The sequence below is a fragment of the Theobroma umbraticum genome, unplaced genomic scaffold (assembly GCF_002168275.2).
Source record: "Theobroma umbraticum cultivar Fairchild unplaced genomic scaffold, ASM216827v3 scaffold_56.0, whole genome shotgun sequence".
In the NCBI taxonomy this organism is placed as follows: domain Eukaryota; kingdom Viridiplantae; phylum Streptophyta; class Magnoliopsida; order Malvales; family Malvaceae; genus Theobroma; species Theobroma umbraticum.
In genome coordinates this window covers 10,799,874-10,823,358 of record NW_018397256.1, presented here as the reverse complement: position 1 = coordinate 10,823,358, position 23,485 = coordinate 10,799,874, and the positions used below count along the sequence as shown (strand labels likewise).

At 36.6% G+C, this 23,485-nt stretch overlaps 2 protein-coding genes across 4 annotated transcripts; one reads left to right on the top strand and one right to left on the bottom strand.

Annotated features, from left to right (window-relative positions):
- The first annotated feature begins 58 nt into the window (after window positions 1-58).
- Window positions 59-8,489, top strand: LOC110411533 (sec34-like family protein). Its single transcript, XM_021421731.1, is given in 27 exon segments — window positions 59-252; window positions 626-709; window positions 797-904; window positions 1,037-1,081; window positions 1,174-1,248; window positions 1,366-1,461; window positions 1,621-1,698; window positions 1,869-1,954; window positions 2,087-2,153; window positions 2,271-2,333; window positions 2,429-2,530; window positions 2,694-2,798; window positions 2,895-2,987; window positions 3,247-3,335; window positions 3,513-3,732; window positions 4,177-4,263; window positions 4,985-5,101; window positions 5,215-5,247; window positions 5,519-5,605; window positions 5,699-5,761; window positions 6,328-6,444; window positions 7,081-7,090; window positions 7,093-7,178; window positions 7,467-7,563; window positions 7,566-7,591; window positions 7,790-7,890; window positions 8,088-8,489. Coding segments are annotated over 27 exon segments (2,355 nt in total). The 5' UTR covers window positions 59-162; the 3' UTR covers window positions 8,218-8,489.
- A 747-nt stretch (window positions 8,490-9,236) lies between these two features.
- LOC110410192 (1-phosphatidylinositol-3-phosphate 5-kinase FAB1A) lies at window positions 9,237-20,472 on the bottom strand. 3 transcript variants are annotated; one of them, XM_021419784.1, is made up of 13 exons: window positions 20,313-20,472; window positions 19,784-19,932; window positions 18,826-19,536; window positions 17,748-18,473; window positions 16,879-17,032; window positions 16,376-16,720; window positions 14,273-15,184; window positions 13,857-14,188; window positions 12,934-13,057; window positions 12,676-12,846; window positions 10,949-12,487; window positions 10,155-10,421; window positions 9,237-9,736 (listed from the first exon to the last, which is right to left on the bottom strand). In XM_021419784.1, the coding sequence occupies exons 3-13, from the start codon at window positions 19,443-19,445 to the stop codon at window positions 9,410-9,412; spliced, it is 5,517 nt and encodes a 1,838-aa protein (XP_021275459.1). In that variant the 5' UTR covers window positions 19,446-19,536; window positions 19,784-19,932; window positions 20,313-20,472; the 3' UTR covers window positions 9,237-9,409. The 3 variants fall into 3 exon arrangements, with proteins under 3 accessions (XP_021275459.1, XP_021275461.1, XP_021275460.1); XM_021419786.2 differs by having other exon boundaries at window positions 19,784-19,885; window positions 20,313-20,464; XM_021419785.2 differs by having other exon boundaries at window positions 19,784-19,942; window positions 20,313-20,461.
- Window positions 20,473-23,485: the final 3,013 nt, after the last annotated feature.

Genomic DNA, 23,485 nt, shown 5'->3' with positions numbered 1-23,485 from the left:
AATGGATTGGGGAAAAAAATTGAAATTGGGTCTTGAAGGGCATCAGCTGCACCGCACCACACCACACCTGCTTTAAAATGGCGTTAAAGTCGACTGGCGTCGTCTAACGAGCACAAAGCTTAGGTTCGTTCGGTCCATCAGAACCAGACCAAAAGAAAAAGAATGGCAACAAATCCAGCAGCAACACCTTCAAACCTTCCCAAATCTGGAGCCATCTCCAAAGGCTACAACTTTGCTTCTACATGGGAGCAGGTTACTTTCTTCTTCTTAACTCACTCTTCGAACATGAAAATGTTTGCCTTCGACTTCACGATTTGAATCTCTTCCTGTTTAGATCTGCCATTATTTATGTCAATGAACTTAAAATGTTCAACTTACAACTATTTAATTCGGCTAATTTGTTATTATTGATTTTGATTTTACTCTATCATTTCATCCTTAAATTTTGTAATCAATAGATCTGATCTCTTCACCGGAGCCGTAATTGTAACCGAAATGTGACAATTTTATTTAGAATAATTTTAAGAGTTGAAAACCTTTTAATTGAAGATCGGATCTGTGGAGTGGAAGCGCTGATTTGGATGTTTGTGTTTAAATATTATTCTTTTTTGGCTTTGTTGCGTAGAATGCACCTTTGACGGAGCAGCAGCAAGGAGCAATAGTGATGCTATCTCATGCAGTTGCTGAACGCCCGTTTCCGGCCAATTTGGTGAGAAATTCTGTTGCTTTTTGGTAACTTTTTTTTTATAGCATTCTGAATTTTGTAGTGAAAGATGTTTGGATCATGCTGTTGTAGGCTCAGGAGCGCACCTCAGGGCAAGACAATGGCTTGTCTGTATCTACAAAGGATAACAATTTCGGAAATTCTGAAGCTATTGAAGCAATTTTGGTTAATACAAATCAGGTAATTGTATTTCTTGTGGATGGTTACATTGTTTTGTTCTTTTAATGATCTAATTCTTCTAGGGTTTTATGAAACCAATGAAATTTTGGATCTAAAATGTTTGCTTCTTTTTTCCCTCTCTTATTGCTACAGTTTTATAAATGGTTCACAGATCTTGAATCAGCCATGAGGTCAGAGGTTAGTAGCAATTTCTTGTGGCAATGTATATGATCTTGCAGTATTGTCTGTTGGATGCTTCTTTATACATCTTATCTGTTGTCTTCCTTCAGACAGAGGAGAAATATCAGCACTATGTCAATACTTTAACAGACCGCATACAGACTTGTGATGATATACTTCGGCAAGTATGGTCATGTTATATTTTATTACTAGAGTTTTTTTCATTTGTTGTGCTAGTTGTTTTAATGTTATATCAATTTTTTCCTCATGATTTTTAAGCAAGCAAGTACACATCTGTGCAGGTGGATGAGACCTTAGACCTATTTAATGAACTACAACTGCAACACCAAGCAGTAGCAACAAAAACTAAAACTCTTCATGATGCATGTGATCGATTGGTATGATTTTTGTTTGTATGGCTTGTAATTTAGGTTCATCTCCTTGTTTCTAGCTTATTGACTTCAGGCTTGAGGTTAACAGCTGTAATCTGCTTCCTTTTGGGATGGAAAATTTTGGTTTTAGTTGATTGATTGCCTCACTACTTGTGCCCATTTCAGGTAATAGAGAAGCAAAGGCTAATTGAGTTTGCTGAAGCACTTCGCTGTAAGCTCAAATATTTTGATGAGTTGGAGAATGTAAGGTTTGAATGCTATCTTAACTAGAGATCAGTTTTCTTTATGTATTACTTGTCTTTGTTTAGCCTATTATCCTCTAGGGTTTATGTTAATATAAAGTGTCTTGGCAGATTGCTGTTAGTATTATGGTTCTAAAATTCATGGTTTGTCTAATTTTACCTCGTGTACAGATTACTTCCAACTTTTATTCTCCAAGCATGAATGTTGGAAATGCAAACTTTCTCCCACTTCTTAAAAAGCTTGATGAGTGCATATCGTAAGTTTGCATTTTAACTTAGTCCAACTATGCAAATTAGTAACAATTGTATAAATATTTGTCTTTCTGATGAGCACATGTCATTGAAATTTCTTATCATATTGTTATTATTATTATTTTTTCTCCTTATAGGTATGTTGAAAACAATCCACAATATGCAGAATCAAGTGTTTATTTGCTAAAATTCCGTCAACTTCAGGTAAAGAAGTTATAGTAACAATCTATGGACTGTCTTGTTAAGTGAATGAAAAGTAGCGATATACAGGCTTATAAATAAGACATTTTGACTAAAAGTTTTGGAAATCTGTTTTTACAGTCTCGGGCGCTGGGTATGATCCGCTCTCATGTACTTTCTGTTCTCAAAAGTGCTTCTTCTCAGGTAAAATATCCTAATAGATGAAAGTTATGTACATAGGTTTGCATTTATGAATGGATTATAATACCTGACAAAATTCTTAATCTTTGCCTCATTAGGTCCAGGCAGCAATTCGGAGCAGTGGTGGCAACAAAGCATCTCTCTCCGAGGGTGTAGAGGCATCTGTAATCTATGTCCGTTTCAAAGCAGCTGCTAGTGAGGTAATTATTTTCTTTTGTGTTCTGAAAGCTATCACATGCATAGAAGTTTGACTATTTGCCCATTATAATAGTGAATAGAATATTTCTTGTATACGAAACGGGACTGTATACTACAATTAGATTCCCCTTCAGCATAGGTACTAACAGTTTTAAGCATTTGCAGCTCAAGCCAGTATTAGAGGAAATCGAAAGCAGAGCATCAAGGAAAGAATACATTCATGTTCTTGCAGAATGCCATAAATTGTACTGTGAACAGAGGCTTTCTTTGGTGAGTGGATGATGTAATTGCACACACCCGCACATGCCATCTATTTCAGTATTCAAATCAGTTATTAATGTATCTGTTAATATATGCTTTTTTTAGATAAAAGGCATAGTGCATCAGCGAATATCTGACTTTGCCAAGAAAGAGGGTTTGCCGTCATTGACTAGATCAGGATGTGCTTATCTAATGCAGGTATAGTAAATTTACTGTCCTCATGTTTAGTTACTGAATATTGTTATGATTCTTGGAACTTCTGATCATGTGAAACATGCAAAAACTTGCTTTGTTATTTGAGTCGTGAACTCTTTGCATTGTTGATATTGCTTGGTGAACTTAGAGACAATGCAATTCAGCCCATCTGTTGAAGCGTCACATACACTAGTGTTTGTAAATTGCTGAAATATATACTGTTCTTTATTAACTGGGGACCTGCACATTGCCATTACTGCAGGTCTGTCAACTTGAGCATCAACTCTTTGATCATTTTTTCCCATCTTCCTCAGAGGATGTTTCGAGTTTGGCACCATTGATAGATCCTTTGTAAGTACTCTTATAGGCCAATACTGTAGAGCTTTCTTTTCTCTGATCCTATTTTCATTTTGTTTCCATACTAAGTGGCCTAATGATGCTTTATGGAAATTAATCAAAATAATATCCTGGAGTTTGACTTGAGCATAAATCTTCTGCGTGTGTTACTAAGATGGATCTCCATTGTAGGTCTACATACTTGTATGACACATTGCGCCCAAAACTTATTCACGAAACAAATGTTGATTTTCTTTGTGAACTGGTTGACATCCTCAAAGTTGAAGTCTTGGGAGAACAGCTCAGTAGACGGAGCGAGTCATTGGCTGGGTTGCGCCCTACATTAGAAAGAATTTTGGCAGATGTTCATGAGCGATTGACTTTTCGTGCTCGAACGCATATCCGTGATGAGGTGTGTTTATTGCTTATCCGTGCATGCATGTATATGCTTGTTTGTGTACATCTCATGAATCAATGGGAAGCTATCAAACCTGTATCTTATTGTGGCATATGAGTTTTTTCACTCCTTTATGTATGTGGTATGATGGAATGAGTCTTGGTTGCCATGAGGATGTTGGCTCATGTTAATTTACTGGAATCAAGTGCTTGCCAAGAAAATCAAGAGTTTGTGGCTTCCTTCTGTGGTTTTGGAAAGAACAAATTGTTTTAGTTGCCCATCGTTTGAGATTGAAAGAGAAATTTGCATGCAATTGCATTTGATGTTGTGGGAGCAATTGTGTTGTGCTTTCATTATAATTGTGCATGGCTGGGTTAATGCTACACATCAGGACATTGAACCTGCCATTTTCCCATTTATGTTGATTTTACTTGAATTATTGTCTGCTTTCTTACACAGATTGCAAATTATATCCCATCTGAGGAAGACTTAAATTACCCTGCAAAACTGGAGCAATCCGCAGATGTGAAGTTAGAAACTGCTTCGGTAAGTTCTCTAACACTTCTCTCTCATGCAGCTTATAGATAATTGATCATGTGGTGTGCATTTTTATCAGTTGGACAATTTCAAATTGGGAAGCTATTTTTTTTCTGCAAGTCAAGAGTTATTTTTTCTAATTTAGACCCTTATATGGGGGGCCCTTTGTAACCATTATTATAGACCTAACTTGATCTTAGGATTTTTGTTAATTTATTATCCACCTTTTCTACTTGGATTTAATATTGCATTATATGTTTGTGTGTGTTTAGGCTTAGGTGTTGAATTACTTGACATCCTAACAATAGTACATGAAGTTGCCACTCAATTGTTTAAATTCCTTGAATGAGATGAACCATGTGCAAGATGACATGTCTAGCATGAGTAGATTTCCTACGTAAGGGGGAAAAAATCTGTATATGGGGTGTTTCATGCTGAGCAAGAATGGATTTGTTTTCCTCTTCTGTTAGATGTCATTTGTTTGAATGTGGTTTGCCACAGTTGGTTAGCAAACATGCATATCCAAAACCTACTTGCAGACTTGTTCCTGTAAGCATTTAGTGAATTATACAGTCTCAATAACTGCAGCTTTTACATATCTGGATATAGAAATTGTTCAGAGTAGTATTGCAGTACACGTGTCTGCTTGAATTTTACTTTCTATTTTCCCTTTTTGGAAATATAGTTACACCATAATTAACATTACTATCCACTTTTTTATTTTTTGCAGCCTGATGCAAAGCCAGATGTATTCAAAACTTGGTATCCACCATTGGAGAAAACCATATCTATTCTTTCAAAATTGTATCGTTGTTTGGAACCAGCAGTCTTCACTGGCTTGGCACAGGTGCTTTGAGTCTTCAGATAATCACCATTGTTCAGTTTCTTGTCTCCTGAATTTCTATATTGCCCTTCTTTGTTTATTATGTTAAAGAATTTATTTGGCTTTGTTTTTCTCAGGAAGCTGTGGAAGTTTGTTCTGTCTCAATCCAAGTAAGTTACCTCACAACAGTTAATGCAACTTTTCAAGGCCTTGAGTTCTTTGCTTCCGTAGCATGTTCATGCTGTATAATGATACCATTTCTATCTGTAGATAAGCTAGATCTAGATTTTTAACAAAATCAGAATATACATTCTATGAAGTTGACAAGCTTATTTTCTCTCTTTTTTTATCTGTTCCTAGCATGTTCTTATACATGCCTTGGGATTGGTTGGATTTCTAACCAGTTTCATTTTCCCTCTTTAATCTTTCAATTGTACATAGAAAGCAAGCAAACTTATTGTAAAGAGATCAACACCAATGGATGGGCAGCTTTTCCTTATTAAGCATCTTCTGATATTAAGGGAACAGGTTATTTTCTTAATCCTCTCTTTTGCTTTCTTTTTCTGGTCATTCAATTGATAATATGATATAACTTCTAACACTTGAGTTTTGGCCTTCCAGATAGCACCATTTGACATAGAGTTCTCTGTGACACACAAAGAACTTGATTTCTCTCATTTGTTGGTAAGTGTCTCTGAAGCTAAATTTCTTTTTAACTGAAATGAATTGCTTGGTGTTTACAATCTTTGCTAGCTCTTTAGCATCCTTAAGCAGAAGCTGTTTTTGAGTTTCAGCAAGATAGATAGTGGGACAGAGGAAGAACTATAATAATCTTGTTTTTAAGATTTGTTTGATGTTCAGGTTGTTTAAACTCTAGTTTTTCCCATCTCTATGTGGTAAGAAGGAAGGGAAAGAGGTGAGGGGAAAAAAAAAGAGGGGACAGAGAAATGCTTTTGCTTCCTTATGTTTGGCATGAAAGATGGAGAATAGAAGAAATGAAAAAGATTAGGGGTAAAATTATAAAGAAAATGATTAATTTAAGTAGGAGTGCTTCCAATTTGGAAGGAAGGAAAATGTGCAAATTCATTCATTTTCCTTCCCCCTCTTATTTCCCTCCAACCAAATGACAGAAGGCAGAGAAAGAAACATTATTTTCCTTCCACTCTCTTTTCTTCCTTCCTCTTTCAGTCCTACCAAACATAGAGAAAGTTCATTCATAGTATATATTTTCTTTTAAATGTCTTTGACAGGAGCACCTAAGACGGATACTTAGAGGTCAAGCCTCGTTATTTGACTGGTCCAGATCAACATCATTGGCAAGGACCCTATCTCCCCGTGTTTTGGAAAGTCAAGTAGATGCCAAGAAGGTTGGCATTTTACCCTTTGATAAATTTATTTTCTTTTCTCAATAAGTTGCTTTGGCATGTGCCAATGCAAAGTTATCCTGCAAATGATAATTATACTACCTATCCTCAATTGATTATTGGCAAATGACCTATGTTCTTGTGAAGTTGTCAAACGATTATTACGAAATAACCTATGTTAATAAATGATTATTACTAGCTCTTCAAAAAAAAAAAAAAGTAAATGATTATTACTATACTACAACTGATTATCCGTAAATGACCTATGTTCTTGTGAAGTTTTCAAATGATTGTTAGCGAATAACCTATGTTAGTAATGATTATTACTGTGCTACAATTGATTATTAGCAAATGATCTATGTTCTTGTGAAGTTGTCCTGCAATAATTACTACCTCAATTGCCTCTTTCCCTTCCCTTTTCCTTTCCCCCCCCCCCCTCCCCCTTCCCCTTTTGTGAAAGCTCCTTGTTGCCTTGGGCATTGTTTTTGTAATAATTCTCCATGAATTAATGCTAGTCAGCATCCAGCAACTGATTCTTCCGAAAATCTGATTTTGCTATCTGAAAAATCTCAAGGTTTAATGCTGGAAATCTGCTTTATCATCAATAGTATAACTATGCATCATGTTCATTACTTGCAGGAACTGGAGAAAGCTTAAAAGCAACGTGGAGGAGTGTTATTATGTGCATCACTAAGCTAGTTGTGGATCCCATGCTTTCATTTGTTACAAGGTCCATCGTTTCTCTCCTTAACTGGTCTTCTTACAGCTTAGGATATTTTGAATAAGGAAGAGTAGTATTGCTTTCTAGTGAAATAAGACCAATCCCTCTATTGGAGCTTTTAAAAGTTAGCACAGTTGACATGGCAGAATTTCAGCTTGGATATAAGTATTTAGTTTAACTTGCTATGTGATATTTAACTGAATATCTGGTCTTCATCTTCTCAGACACAAAACATAATTTTAATGGTAATGGAATTTTTTCAGGTTTGACTAATTACTAATTGTCTAACTTGCTATGTCTGCAGGTGACAGCTGTAAAAGTTGCATTGTCTTCTGGTACTCAAAATCAAAAAATAGACTCGGTTATGGCCAAGCCACTCAAGGAGCAAGCCTTTGCTACACCAGAAAGGTGGCTGAACTTGTTCAGAAGGTGTTCCATTTGAACGTGTTTTCCAGACTATTTAGAGGTTTACAGTTGAATATGAGTTAGAAGGATGTCTATATTCGAAGGGCATCAAGATGCATATTCCAGGATTATCTTATTTGAATCTGCAAGTCTGGGTAACAAATCTGTTGATAATTTCAAAGTTTAGCTTCAGCACATTGATGTTTTACGTTTCTTTGACAGGTAAAATCTGCTATTCAGCAAGAACTTCCAGTGGTGATGGGGAAGATGAAACTTTATTTGCAGAACCCATCAACAAGAACAATTCTCTTCAAACCAATTAAGTAAGATACTGTCGCAAACTTAAAACTGTAATTTTATGTGTGTGTATCTATGGGACTATGAATGACCTAATCAAAGATTTTCTTGTTCTTTAATGCGTGGGTTAAGTTTTCAAATCTGTCAATTCCTAGAAGACAATCCTGATGCAAATTTAATGCTTATCTTACAACGAAATAAGGTGATCCTTATATTTTTGCAGGACAAATATTGTGGAAGCCCATGTCCAAGTTCAGTCCCTTCTAAAAGCAGAGTATTCTCCAGAGGAAAAAAGCACCATTAACATGGTGAGCATTCCTGAACTGGAAGCAGAGCTCGACAATCTCCTGTAGTGGGAGCTAGCGAAGCTCATTCAAATTTTTTTGCTCAACTCAAAATTCTTCAGTATTTTTGGCCATACATACCGCGGTTTTAGTTTGTTTATAAGGTTATATTGATAGATAAGTAGAAAAGTTATGTAAAAATTGTTTCTTGTTCAGAATATTCATTTGTTAAGTCCATATATTTTTTCTTTAACCCAAAAGCATAAAATTCAATTGTCACTACCTTGGAAACAATTGTTGATCGTATTTTGCAGTTCTAAGTTAATAGTTTCGTTTCGTCAGCCGACTGCATGTTTATCTTTTTTTTTTTTTTCAATTAGGAGAAGAGGGATTCGAATTTTATTTTTTAGATAAGAAGATCATACATCAATCAATGTGTTAAATACTCAGATGTCATTACATGTTTATCTGATGTTTTATAATTGGACCATGAACCGTTTCTATTCTTTATTTACCTTAAAACAAAGTTAATGGCCTCATGATTTATACCAATAAACAGAATGCATTGGATGAGGTTAATGAGATCCGTGGCCGTTTTCTTGATGGAAAATGCTATCATCATTAGCACTTTTTACTAGGAAGTTATATTCATCTCGTTACTGTCATTCCCGAAGATGTGACAAATGGATCCTGTAACAAATAATTTTGCTTTATGAATCCTGTGGCTAATTGTTTAAATTTGATATGAAATCATATTTCAAATATGCCTGGTTAAGATATAAATCATACTGGGTCGTAAAGCCGATAAGCAGCCCTGACAATCTCTTTTTCTTGGTCTACAGCTACACTGGGTGTTTTAACTTTGACAGATCTCGAGACCCTTGTCATCTTTTTGTTTTTTATTTGTTTGTTTGGGGTACATCGATGCTTCAGCTGAATGCCGTGAAGAGATTCATCAGTGGTGCGTTAGCCACTAGAATGAAACTAGCAGCCTAAAAGGAGATGAATAGACGTACACGCTGAAGTGATGAATTTGGGAATCAGGGAGATGCGCAAGACACGCTGTTAAAAGAGCTTCTCCCTGCTCATAACAAAAAATAATAACAGATGCATATATATGATAAATGATACAATGTGGCAGCCATTTAAAATTACAATTGGATGGAAGGAAAAAGATGAGGCAAAAATGAGAGAGAGAGAGAGAGAGAATCGCTATTTGAACTTACATCTTGACACATACAGGCAAAAAGGATTCACATTATCATTCAACAGAATTACCACCCTGTGTATTTTCTTCACAAAGTTCTGTCTGCGACCCACTGGGAACAATTGTTGGAGGAGACCATTGATCTGGCATCATGAGAAAATAAGCAGTCATAGCTTTTCTGAATCGCTTCTTGTATTGTTGGGGCGAGATCACAGTTGGAGATGCGTTTTTAGGCCCTCCAAGGATGCCTGAGATCTTCACCCAAGTTTCAAGGTGCTTGTCCCATGTGTATTGCCTCATGAAATCGATTATCCCAAGAACAAGCTCATGTTTTTCCTCATCCACACCAACCAGTAATGAATAGTCCATTACATCAATAAACTGTGGCCAAATATATACACATATTTATTCTTAGAAAATATAAGAGAGAAATGAGCATTCAACTACAACTACTCGATCAGTTAAACGTTAAGTAGCAAATGTGACCATCGGATCAATTCCATTAACTCATATGCATAGCTGAAATATGAAGAGCCCATCATTAATTCTATAGTAAACGCATTCTAGTGAGAAAAACCCAATCCTACACCGTGCCAGACAGCCCACACCCGACTACATTACCCACTATTATTTCCTTCAGCTCAGTACAATTATTACCAAAATATATGCTGCACCACCAGAAATCAGATGCCATTCGAAGCACTTATAATAAGAATTGAAAATAAAAAATTATAGGAAAATCTTCAAAATAGTATGTGCAACCCGTGATTTCAAATGAGAAAATTAAATTCCAACTTACAGCAAGAAAGGAAGTGTCATTCCAGACAGCCCTCTCCAACAATCGTTTTGCCTTGCTCCCAACAAATATTGGAGATGTTGGCATTGCTTCAATCAAATTCTGATCCAGGAGAACTTTGTTGCTGCCACTTGTATCAGGATTATACCTTGATCGAGAAGATCCTTTAAGGTCATAAAGCCTTGTAACATTACGCCTAAAGAGAAGATTTTCTATCACCAAAACGTCCATTTTTGATTCCTTCCCTCCTTTAAGGTACTTTGATGAAACCTTCAAGACAATGACACCAGAAGAAAAATTAAACTTCAAATCATGGTAAATTTATCACGAAATAAGAAAAGCCTAATTTCAAGGTTGGAACTTGGATTCAGTTAAAACTACAACATAATAAAGCAGGTAAAACTTGAAAATCTTCTCCAGCAAGGTGCGCTTAGGCTGCTCAATTTCTCAGGCTTTATAACATCAGAATGTCAAGTGTTTAGTGTTAACACACATTCTTCGACACAAATCTAAACCACAGTTGAAGCTCATATTTAAATCAGTAAGGAGACACAGACAAACACACATATCCCTGAGACATCACATTCTGAAAGGTACTTTTAGCAGAACCAAAGAGTGTTTCGAAAATGAATTCGAAGCATAGTTGACAACAGGAAAGCAATAGATAACCAATCCTTTGGGCTTCTAACACAATTTTTGCCTGGAATTAGTAGCCAAAACTTCACTCATGAAATTCAACTACTCTTCACACAGGTTAAAAACGAAGCTACATAGTTATTACACATAATAAATAATACCTGATATATGCCCAAGATCTTTGCCAGGCAAGTTGGGCTTCTTGTACTGATTGAATCAGATAAATACTTGAAATAAGCTGGTCCAAACTTGATGAATGATTCTAGTTCTGTCTTTGTAACTTGTTTGATGATAAATCGATCATCTAAAGTTTTTGCAAAGAAGACATTGCTCTTGCCACCTTGAGCACCCCACTTCTTACAACGACTGAGAGAACGTATAAAATCCAGCTCAGAAGGGCAGCAAGTCCTCCTCAATCTCTCAAACCGCTTTGCATAATAACAGGTTACGCTATGCTTCACCTTCCCCAGGGGGCCATCATCTGTAAAAGAAACTCTGGCATGGAAATTTTTTGTGTACAAGAGAGGGTCTGTAACCAGGGAGCTGTATGATCCAGATATAGACAAGATACTCTCATCACCAGATCCGAAACTTCTGAAAGTATCAGATGATGAGTCATTAAAAGAATTAAGTGAAAGCAGATTCACTGAATCAAAAAGTGATGATGAAACTGCAGAATCTGCAGCATCTTTTGGTTTCTCCAACTCAGACATCTGTGAATAATAATCCGATGAGACAAGTGCATATGCTATAATACTAGTGGGCTCATCATCATAAACAGGCACTACCGTGTCATTAACACCAATAGGAAGCAGCAGCCTGGCACCACTTTGCCTTTCCAACTCCCTAAATGATGAGATATAGACAGGATTATACTCACTGATACTGAGCTTTTGAGCATTGAATGAAGAATTCTTGTTAAATGAGCTGTAGAAATTTGGAAAAGGCATGCTTGCCCAGCTCATAGACTTCTCCATACTTTCAGGTCCCTTAGTAGGCAAAGCAGACTGAGGAGAACAAGCCACCTCCACTTCACCACGATCACTAGTACAATTTCCCATATCTGAATTTACTGCAGTTGACAGATCCACCACAACTGTATCAGAAACAGAGTAACCATTCTCCTTAGGAACTACACTAGCTGGGTGACTTTCGCCTGTCCATGCTGCCTCAAGGGTGTCAGATAAATTTGCCATAATTGGAAATTCACCTTCTGACAGTGCCCTTCGTACAACTTTTCCAGATTCCAGAGAATCAAATTCCTCACTGGTATTTGCACTAGAAGAAAGAGAAGATTCAGCCTCATTCCTGCTATTCAGGTCCTGGTCCATCCCCTTTTCTCTATGATCTCCACCTGGCTCGCTAATTTCACCTGTATTGCCTCCTTGATTTATGTTTATATCAGGCTTGGTCTCAACTAGGGCAGAGTCAGAACTACTAAGGGCTTTACTTGGCTTGGGACTGACGTTTATCTCAACAAGCTTCTCCACAGAGCTTACAGGCTTCAATCCAAGCTTTGGGATGGAACTGCTCATAACTTCCTGGATATTATTGTTAATTGAACTGAATGCATGTATCAGCCGTTGGTCCCAAACATAAGAAAGAAAGAGTATTTGCCTCTGCAACTTATTGATCTCAAGAATGTCAATAACAGGTTGGCCAACTTTCACCTCCTTACAAAGCACTTCCTGTAAAGATTCCTAAGGAAAATTAAACAGATTAGACATTGGATGGTTTGTCAGGCTGATTTCATGCATAAAAGAAAAACAAATTTAACAATGAAGTTAAACGGCTGGGCAGGTTTGCTTATGTATTCATTAGGACAATCAGACAGCAGTTGTTGCTCATAATGGATGGAGGGTGCAAGGATGAATTTCAAACCAGCTACCTGAATTTCTTCTCTATCCTTTTGCAGCATTGCTTCCAGCTCTTCAATACAAATTCTTTTTTCAGGTGCCTTTCTGCCACCATCTTGGAACCCTGGACCTAATAATTTCTCAGACATCTTTTGCAGAGCATTGTACACTTCACTAAATAGGAATTCTGCCCTGTTACTCACCTGCAAAACAATATTAATGATATTGTAGGTGTTGTTTGATTCAAGAATAACTTTATGAACTGGAAAAAGGATTTATGATATTCAAACCTCATTTGCTTCACTTTGTATCCACTCCTGATTATCATAATTAAATTCCAGTTTTGGAGGTGGAAGATAAACGGAATGAACATCAATAGCAGCATATCGAAAACAAGCAACCATTCTCCCGAAACTGCATGTGGTAAAACAGTACAATCAGAGGATGCCAACAGACAACTGACATGCTTCATTTGATCATTTCTAAACATCTTTTGCATTTTTTTTACAATCCATATTCCATTCCACTAATTAGCCCTACTTATCCATCCCATTCATGGCCAACAACTCTCCCTTATCCAGAAGGGAGTAGATGGCTCCGGGAGTTGATCCCAGGACTTCAAGGCAACTAGGCACCTTATCTTGGGGTAACAACCACTTGGCCAAGCGCAGGTGGCTCCTAAACATGGAAACCTCATACATATGTGTACATAGGTATATGCACTTATTACTGCTCAACTACAGAAAGATCTTGCTTTACTGATCACTCTTTTAGGCCAGTAAACTATACTGTGTAAGAATAGAAATGAGGAGACTCAAGTACTAATACAGGCATATGAATGTGGCCATGATACATTCATAAAATAGTAATTGTAATATGAACTGTTCCACTGTACAATGGAAGTATTTGTGTTGAAGACCCAGGCAACTCATAGAACAGTACTATACACCACCTGATATCTATGGAGGGATACTGTTGATCATCAATAATTAACCAAAAGAACACCAAAGTCACACATATGAATAACATCAAACAAATGGTTCATAGGGGAAGTAAATTGATTGCTTATAGACTAGAGAGATATCACACAAACAGACTAAACAGAATAAAAGGACTCATCTTTCAGAAGTGCCATCTCTGCAAATAATCACTCCATTCAGAACAGTAATCTTTAATATACTTAATACTTCATATTTCTCAACTAAAAACTCACCCATAGAATCGAAGACAATCTCTGTGAAGGGAATGACCGCAGCTTGCAACTCTGCTAGCAGCTGCATGGTTAGAAAAGCTCAGCTCCAAAAATTTCCCAAAGGATAAACCCCAAGCAGCATCAGACATTACAATTCTTCGAGTGGCTGGAGGGAATTTATTGGTCCGAGGGCATCGCAAGCACCTATGCCACATCCAAATCTTGCCTTCTCGCTCTCCTGGTAAGGGAAGCTCTGGTAGTTTCCTAACAGATATTGTCAGGCTACCTTGCCGATGAGTGTAACAATGAACATGTGCCTCAGATGGCATCTCACATGAACGACAACGGAAGCTCTGATAAGAAGAATCTTAAGTTGTAGTCATGGGAAGCAAAAGGAGGATATGTTTTCTACATGAGATAGCAAAAATAACAATTACCTGATCAAACAGATGATCTCGTAAAAATCGCCCCAAAGGCTTATCAAAGCTCCCATAGTATTTAATTCGAAAGAGATGAGACCGTTCACACACAGTGCCCTTCCATACACAACGTGTTGATAATGACACCAAAATGCTCTGATGGTCTGAAGGTGATGGAGGAAACTCTTCCTTTGAAGATCCCACCTCTTCATTGTTATTACTAGTATCTTGTTTTGAGGACGCCAACTGTGGGCCACCTAGATGATTAGCAACCAACATATTGCCATCAGCATGATTACTGCCACCACCTTGCTCTGCTGCTTCTAATAAGCTTTGACAAATAGAAATGAACCGGTCATCCATCACAGCTTCACTGCTAGCTGTCTTGGTCTGGACAGATTGTTTAGGATCTATTCCATCGACCTTGCTAAATGCATGATTTAAGGAGGGAACATTGCTATGAGATGAGATATTCTCCCTCAAAGCAGACAGTGAATTCAAGGAAGTAATAACTTCAATAGAGCTTGAGGCAGATTCCTTTAATGTAGTCTGAAAGTGAAGACCTTTTGACAGGCAAGATGAACTGGCCCCTGTAGATTTGCAAGGGGCCTCAACATTGGCGGATGAAGGTCTATCTGAGATAACAACTTTGTTGGATTTCTGCAGTTCATTTATAGGTTGAGAAGCCATGGGCTTGCCAGAGGATGGGACAGTAAAACCAGGTATGGTGGAAATAGACCTGTCAATACTTGCTGGTTTATCAGGTAAGGCAACAGTTATAGGAGACTTTAAAGGGAGCTCCGGAAGCGTAGCACCTTCATCAGCTAGAAATGATGTCTCAAGAGCCAAGTGATAAGCTGCAAAAACTCCATATTGGACCACATGTTTCACCTTTTTCAACTCATCTCCGTTGGCACCCTTGAGTAAAATCTGAAAAACAGTAAGCATTGGACCCATCTCAGCACCAAACATTTTTATCTTGCAAAATAGGCATCAAAGATTAACAATTGTGCTTCACGGTTATAGAGGTGGCATGATATGACCCGCCAGAGCTTTATACCGTCACACCCTATGCATCCTACTATCCTAACAGTTGGCAACCGACCTGATTGCAAACAGCCACAATAATTTCTCTACATTACATTTCAAATTAATCCAGAAATTATGCATGATAAAAAAAGCACCTAAGTAGGCTATAGCTACCATGTGGTGCTCTAATTAATGTAGTTGCATAAGATGGTTTGGAGGAGGTGTATATTAAAAGGCATGCTAAGGTGGCAGATGGGTTCTTCCACCTGCAAGTTATAGGACCATCCAAAAGATGAAGGATATGGCTAGAGTCTCCCTTATTCATGTTAACAGAGGAAGTTAATCAGTCACCTGATAATCAACGCAATTGTTCTATGAGCAGAACCTGAGGATAGTTAAAATAAGTAACAAAGTTGTTTCTAGGTACAAGATTCTAGAAGGAAAAGCATGTTATCCCTGACATTGTTGCTTGCTTTGAAGGGTGGAGTGCAATATACAGAAAAAAGGGTATAACAGTGGAGAAAAAATATGAGTTGTACTCAGATGAAGCTTAACACATCGGCCATTTCTCTGATTGCGGTTACTCCAGCTAGATTTGACAAAAAAGCAGCATCACTTGGCCAATCTATAGCTAGCAAATTGTACTAAATTGGATCTTACAGTGATATGATTGTAAAGCCCCATTGACAGTATAAACTACTTTGTCTACAGCTGTATATATGGCAGATTCAACAAAGTGCAAACTGATCGCTCTGCAATCTTAAAGAAAATAATCACAGACGTTCACAAGTGCCTTGGAGACAGATTTAAATTACTGAACTCGGGTCAAAGATGGCAAACGAATGACAATTATAATTCCATAATTACTCATTGATTTCATAGAGCCTGATCTTTTTACCGGTGTTTAGATTTATTTGAAGTTTGTTTTAGACTTTTTTTGAGTTTCTCTGCAGAAGTATATGTTGGCAAAAGTTTTGACAAATAATTGTTATTATGATCAGCAACTCATGCTAGAAAGATTTTCCAAATTACAAACAGATTTTGTGTCTAAGTACTAGGGCATGAATATGTGTGTATACTGAAAGGACTTACAGTATAACCCAGAGGCTTTGGGCAACCCTCACAAAACATTAGAGTCTTTGTTAGTTTCTTCCCACATTGCCCAGCACTTCCATGCTCTTCAAGAAATTTCTCCACATGGAACACATCACAATATCCCAGCTTTGGTGATGTTAGATGATCAATAGATGGAACTATTTGAGCACCAGTGCAGCGGGCTACACGCTCTAAGAGTGGCCTCTTAATATTGAGAACAAGTGATATGTCTCTGCCAAGAAGGTACTCTTGGGCATACCGGGACACAGATTTCTCCACCAAAAGAACATTAGGGTGATGTGCATCAATTTTAGCAACTGCCATCTTCAAATGGTCCATTTCCTGAAAAGGAGGGTAAGCTCGTAAAAACACATATCAGTCTTAATGCTTCATGTTCTAGAAGGTTGGTATCAAAGGAATGTCGCCTGGCTTTGACCCTTATTAGGAACTTAGAGATAATTAACAAACAAAAAAAGAAGGAAACAGTTAAAAATTCAAACCTGCTGCAACAATGTATCAAAACTTGACAAGTGGTTAGAAATGCGCTGATACTCCAAAGCTCCTCCAAGGATTAGAAAACGAGGTTTATCTATTTTTGATGTCATTCGTCGATGAGCCACATTTTTCTTACAAACAACTCCTTTAACCACAGAACTAGAATAAAAAAAAAAAAAGAAAACATTATTAGAAAGAAGTTATCAGAATCCCATCAGCGTAATTAAATGGTAGTAGAAACAAGACCTAAAGAACCTACAAAGCCTTCTTTTGGCAACACATTTGCATAAATATTAATTGTACTTTCTTTTCTATTAAGGCCAATATATATCACTACCACCCAAAGGAAGTGAACAATCTCTCCAGATTATACTCTCTCAGTTGACACAAATAAACATTAAGAAATCACTGCAAAAGCATTCTGAACAGTCAGATACAAATATGAGGGAAATTTACAAATGATAGCTGATCAGATATGTGAAGGGACATGATTGCAGAAAGAACTTTCGGCATATGTTCATGCACAATGGGTTCATAGAATTACAATTCAGTACCCATCAACAGAAGAGAAGAGGGAAAGAATAAGAACCATTCAATATGACATGGAAATTCTATAGAAACTAGAAGTATATTGAACAATGCAACATCTAAATATTTCGAAAACCTAATGAATCTAATGTTCATTCCCTGAAACACAGCTAACTGTTATGAAACAAATAATAGACTTGATTACTAACAACAAAATGTAATTTGAATGATTGGTCTGTTAGCTGCCACATGCTAAGAATTACGGACTATTCTAAACAGAAAAACAGGTGAAGTTGCATTCTTTTAGCAGAACTAACAAATTTTCAAATTGAGTTCAGTGTATTACCTTTCATTGCGACGCCCAGAAGCTATGCATTTAACCTTCACATAACCTCCAGGATCCATTCCTCCTCCTTTGCTTGTATCTGGCTTCAGAAGTGTTGCAGCTTCCCATGACAAAGATGTGATTATATCCAACCAACTATCTCTGCCATCCTCATCACCAACAGGGAGGTTTTCAACCTGCAAAAGCTGAGCTACCAAAGCTCTAAAATGCCCTTCCACTACATTTTTCATGGCCCGTCTGTGCTCCTCATTTGACTTATCCCTACTACGGTATTCCCCACTACCAAAGCTATTTGAAGAGCGTAAATATCCCCACTCCCCTGAAGCACCCTCATCATCATCATCATCAAATAGAGCAGATTCTCTTTCATCCTCTTCATCCTCTGGCTCTGGCGGGAGCCACAGTGGCCCATTGTTCTCAAAATCCACAGGCTCAACATCTGTACCATCCACATCATAAGCAGGAGCTTCACCCTCATCAGCATTCTCTCGTTCTTCAAATTTCTTGATTCCATCCACACTCTGTGTATTGAAATTCTCAGGTAATGTTGAACCACTCAGAGATTTTGTATCCATGTTCCCTCCATCAGGATGCACTTTATCCGATCCATAGACATGGTCGATGCTTCCAATATTGATCGCACCATAATAGTCTTCAGCATGAGCATAATGCCTTGATTCTGAATCTGAATGATAAGCACCATAATCATCATCTTCATCATCACTCCTGGAACCAACGGTTAAGAAAGTAATAAGTATTGATCAGTAGCTGAAAATCATAAAACCATGAGAACTCAAGATTATGCATTTCAGTCAAGACAGAATGTATAATTTCAACATGCATTAACAAGGCAACACAAAAACATTGAGCAAAGTTGTAGTGGCTCGTCTAGACACAGTCTCAATTATGAAGGATGCATTGCTCCTACCCTTACCCCTCCCCTCTCTCAACAAGCATCGTTAAAGAACATATGCAAAGGCATGTGAAATTCCAGAGTTAGATATACATAAAAAAAATTAACAAAAAGAAAAGCCTCTTTCTGCTCCATTCAAAAGTACACTATCAATGGGGAAGGTACCTGTTATCACAAAAGCCAAAATGGTTTGAAGAAGAATCTACTGCAGCTGAACTTGGATTTGTGCTAGTCCCACATGCCTCACTGTTTTGTTCGGTGGCTGATGCATTCATCTGGGAAGATTCACGAGGGCTAAGACCAGAATTATAATTCACACGGTGGTATGGTCCAGTTGAATACGGAGTAGAACCAACAGTGCTGCTACTACTATTACAGGTGCAGCTTGATTTGGTACTGGCCAAGCTTGTTGCAGATGGTGATGGACTGAGACCAGGGCTATGCGCATTGGTCCCAGTATCAACAGCTGCTATCCCCTGCTCCCACTGCTTGAAGCAATAATTACATACCCTAATCCTTTCAGAGTCTTCCTGACCAGCTCTTTGCTCATCAGATGGAGCAGGAACTGAGTTTGCCGTACACTTGGCACAGAAAACTCGGCCACAAAGTCGACAATGATGCCTACGATTAAATACTGTAAATTGTGAGTCACACTCGTAGCATACCCTACAACTCTGATCAGGCATCCAAAAATCCTTCGACACATTCGGCGGCTCACTTCTCCTGGGGATCCACGACTTAACTATGTCAACCAGGTCAGATAGTTTGTTGTCGGGGGTGCCCATCTACAACTATCCCACCTGATCCCAGTCATCATGATTCATTCATTTGCCGCTCTCACAACCACAACCACAAAAATTCACGACCTCCAATAACCTGGCCATATCAAAACCACAACAAATTAATAAAAAACAAAAAGTTCCAACCAGAACCCTACCCCTAAAACTGATGAATCTAAACCGCAAAGAAATTCTATTAGTCAAAAGTGGAAAAACTTAGATGGAATTGAAGTTACAAATGAAAACAAAATTTAACATGTTTGAGCATCTAGATTACAATTACATGAAAAACCTAACATTAATTATACAATTTCAAAAGAAAACAATAATAAACTTATAATTACCCGGAACACTAGCACCTCAAATTCCAATATCCAAACACCCTGAATTTCAATTTCGGCTTCTTCTTTTTCTTCTTCTCCAGTTAGAGTGGTAAATTCTCTTCACTGCTCGATCCAATAAACCACGAAATTCAAAATTTAATAACCTGAAACTGAAAAACCCTACAAAAAATATATTAATAAGCTAATTCTCACTGAGACCGATAAAGAAAACAGAAGAAAAGCAATTTGATCGGATTAAAAGTTCAATTGGATCTTCTAGCAACAGAAAATCTCATCAAGAAAACTGAATTGCTCGTTTAATTAATTAGAACTCAATTATCACCTTAAATTTCTACTTGTGTAATAATAGAAATTACATTGAAACTACCGAACAGAGAATAATCGATATTAAAAGCCGTTAACCGCCCGACTTAATTTCATTTGGCGGCAGTGATGCAATAAAATGAAATATTCACGATTTAATTTCCAAAAATAAAGGGAAGAAATTACAAAAGACTGTACAAATTTCATTTAGAAGAAAGAATTCTACCTTCTTATTTTCTTCTATTTTTTGACCCTTTTTTTTTTGTTAATTTTCTGTTTCCCGCATCGCCTTTTTGCGTTTTGCTGTCTACTCTGCTCTCTTTGTTGCGTCGTTCTAGTTTGTTTGTTAGCTTTTTATTTCTTTTTTTTTTTAATTTGTATTTTGTTTCTAAGGTTTAGTTTTTCCCTGTGCACATAAAAACGGTCTTTTCCTTTTCAGTTGAGCCACGTCCCATTTGTGAGTCAATTGTGATTATAATTTTTACTCCTTTTTATTTAATAATAATTATGTTTTTTCTCAACCTTAGAAGATTTTCAGCTTATTGATTGATTAATTTTAGACCCTTAATGTATCTTAAAAATACTAAACATTTTGTGAAATTATGAATTTGACATATTTCATTTTCCTAATGAATATATCCCTAGTATTTTTCATCTCAGTAACTGTTCTAATAATATTGATTAATTGACAAAACCCCTTATTCATAAATAAGAAAAATTAAATATTAAAATAATGATAGCTTACAACGACTCCTTTTTCTTTCTCTTTTTTTATAATGAGCTGTATTAAAATTGTACAAATCCCTTTTATCTCTTTGAAAAATCAACACCTAACTCTCTACGAATATACACTTTATGCTAATCTTCTTCTTCTCTGTGCTCACAACGTAATAAATATAAATCTTTAAAATGTATAAATAATAAGAATTTTTTTAAGATTAAAGTGTTCACTCTCGGCATATATATTCAATAAAATAATGAGGGCTTTCGTGGCTTACCTCCTCCGATTGTCCTTATTATATCTCTAATTTTCATGATCCTACTTTATGTAGCAAAATCGCATTAATCTTTTTATTTTTAATTATTATTTTTGGTGGGAAAAATCCCACTAAATCTTTCGAGAGTCTTGACGTATGTCTTTTGCCTTTTTGTTTTTTTTTTTCAAGCGAAGCCTTTAGAAAATTCAACTGTTGATGGTTTTCGCAGTTTTGCCTTTGCCATGCATGTGGCGAAGAAACACACGCGGCACGTGACATTACTAACTGAATCATTGCCATGAACAAGTCAAATGCCCCAAAGAAGTCACGCTTTGAGCCTTTGACCACTCTTGTTTTACTTCTTCTTTTTTATCCAAATTTTATTTAGTTTCGTTCACCTGTTTACTTGTCTTTACCAAAGGTTGCGAAAAAGAGCTAAAAATCTCTTGGGATTCGGAGATTAAGAAGCCAGTTATTGACCCCGTAATTCTTTTGTTTGTTTAATAAGATTAAAGACACTTGTAAAAAGCAAACTAGCATTTGGTAGTGAATGATAAGCGTTTTGTTAATTAGTATTTTAAGGAAACATTTTGAAGTTAATTAAATTACTCTTTACAGTAATTAACAATTACTATGATAATTTCAAAATGACTCTTAAAGGGTTCTCACTAAAATAGACAGTGTTTTAAAATATTTTAAAAAAAAGTTACTTTGTTCCCTCTCTTTTTATTGTATATTTAACATTATATTATATAATGATAAGTAATATTTTATATATATATCATGATTTTGTTTTACATACACTAAATTATGTATATAATTTTTTTATCAAATTTTGTTGGACAAATAAAGAGTTTTTAACACTCATATTAATATTTTGATTAAAATCTCCTATAAAAACTGTTAAGTGAAATTATTTTTTTTAATAGTAGAATATGACTTAACAAGTCTTATCAATTACTACCCATCATCCACACAGGTCATCAATGATGTGTATTTTTTAAGATCAAATCTCATAATAGTTCTCTTTTTATAATTTAACATAAAAAACTTAACCATTTCTTATTACTTATAATATTTTCTTCTTGATGTGTCCAGGTGATGTTGTCTTGAAACCCCATAAAAACTTCCTTTTATATAAAAATTATAGATCCTTGTCTCTACTTGAACATGAAGTATGGATAGTGTCAGGTTATTATTCCAACCACAAAATTTTCAAATACCCTTTCATGAGTTTATTAACTCATCCAAGCCATAGCTTGGTTAGCGACTTCAATTCAAATTCTTCAATTTTTCAAATCACACGAACAACTGATAATATTTTTAGAGTGGAAGGGGGAAGATAAAAGGAAAGACAACAAAAAGGCTAAAATTTCTGTGGCACAAAAGAAAAGATGGTAACTTTCTCATGTGCAAGAGCACGAGAAGTCAACGGTCCCCGTATAGACTCGGAGTTTCTAGTTTGCGCTTTGGTCAAGCGGATTAGGTTGAGGGACCGAAGAAACTTTCGGCAATTGGGCTCGTCAAGAATAACACGCGTGAAATCAAGACCTTTCTTTGGGCTGAGCGCGGCCTAATTAGACTCTCAAACAAATAATAAGCCCAAAAATACATTCCTGCCATGAATTCTAAACAAATGGAGAAATACGTTAAACCGTTTTGAACGTTGAACTCAAGCCTCAACGATGACGGTAGATTACCAATTATAGATGGATGACAGGTGACAACTGATCGAACCTTGCAAATTTCCCTTTGGTTGTTTACAAATTATAGAAGTGAGGCCCCTTCAAATTTGCAATTTACTTTGTCTAATTTAATGATTTAAAATAAAGTGTTGTAACTGGATTACTTAAATTACATGATGATTCATGACTTTCCATGCTTTGAAACATGAAGCAAGGAAGGGAGTGGCGGACTAAATGAAGAAGATGGCAGTAAAGCCAAGAATGGAAGATTTGGTACATGGGGGGTCGTAGATTGTTAGGTGATAGTAAATAAGCATGATCTTGAAGCATTTTGCAACGGTCGCCAACTGTTGCCAAGTTAAGGAAAAAACTTGACATAGGAATTAGAAAGACAGCACGAGTGGTTTTAGCAGAAATTAAGACAAAGGGTGAAGAAAAGAAAAGGAGTCAAATACTGGCAACTGGGTCCCAGTTTTTATAAAGAGAGCGTTTCTACAGAGAACCAACCAAGAACATTACTTAAAAATAATCTTTTTCCTTTTTTTGGGTTTAAAATTCTGTTAAATAAATAAGGAGTGAATTTAAAAAAGAAAATGTCAATTGATCAAGAGGAAAATACTGATGATGATCATCATGATCACGATCGTGATCATGATCATGGAAATGATAATGACAACCTTGGACAAAGCAAATAGAACCATCCAGTCCTGAATTTGTGTCCAAATCAAACACCTGAA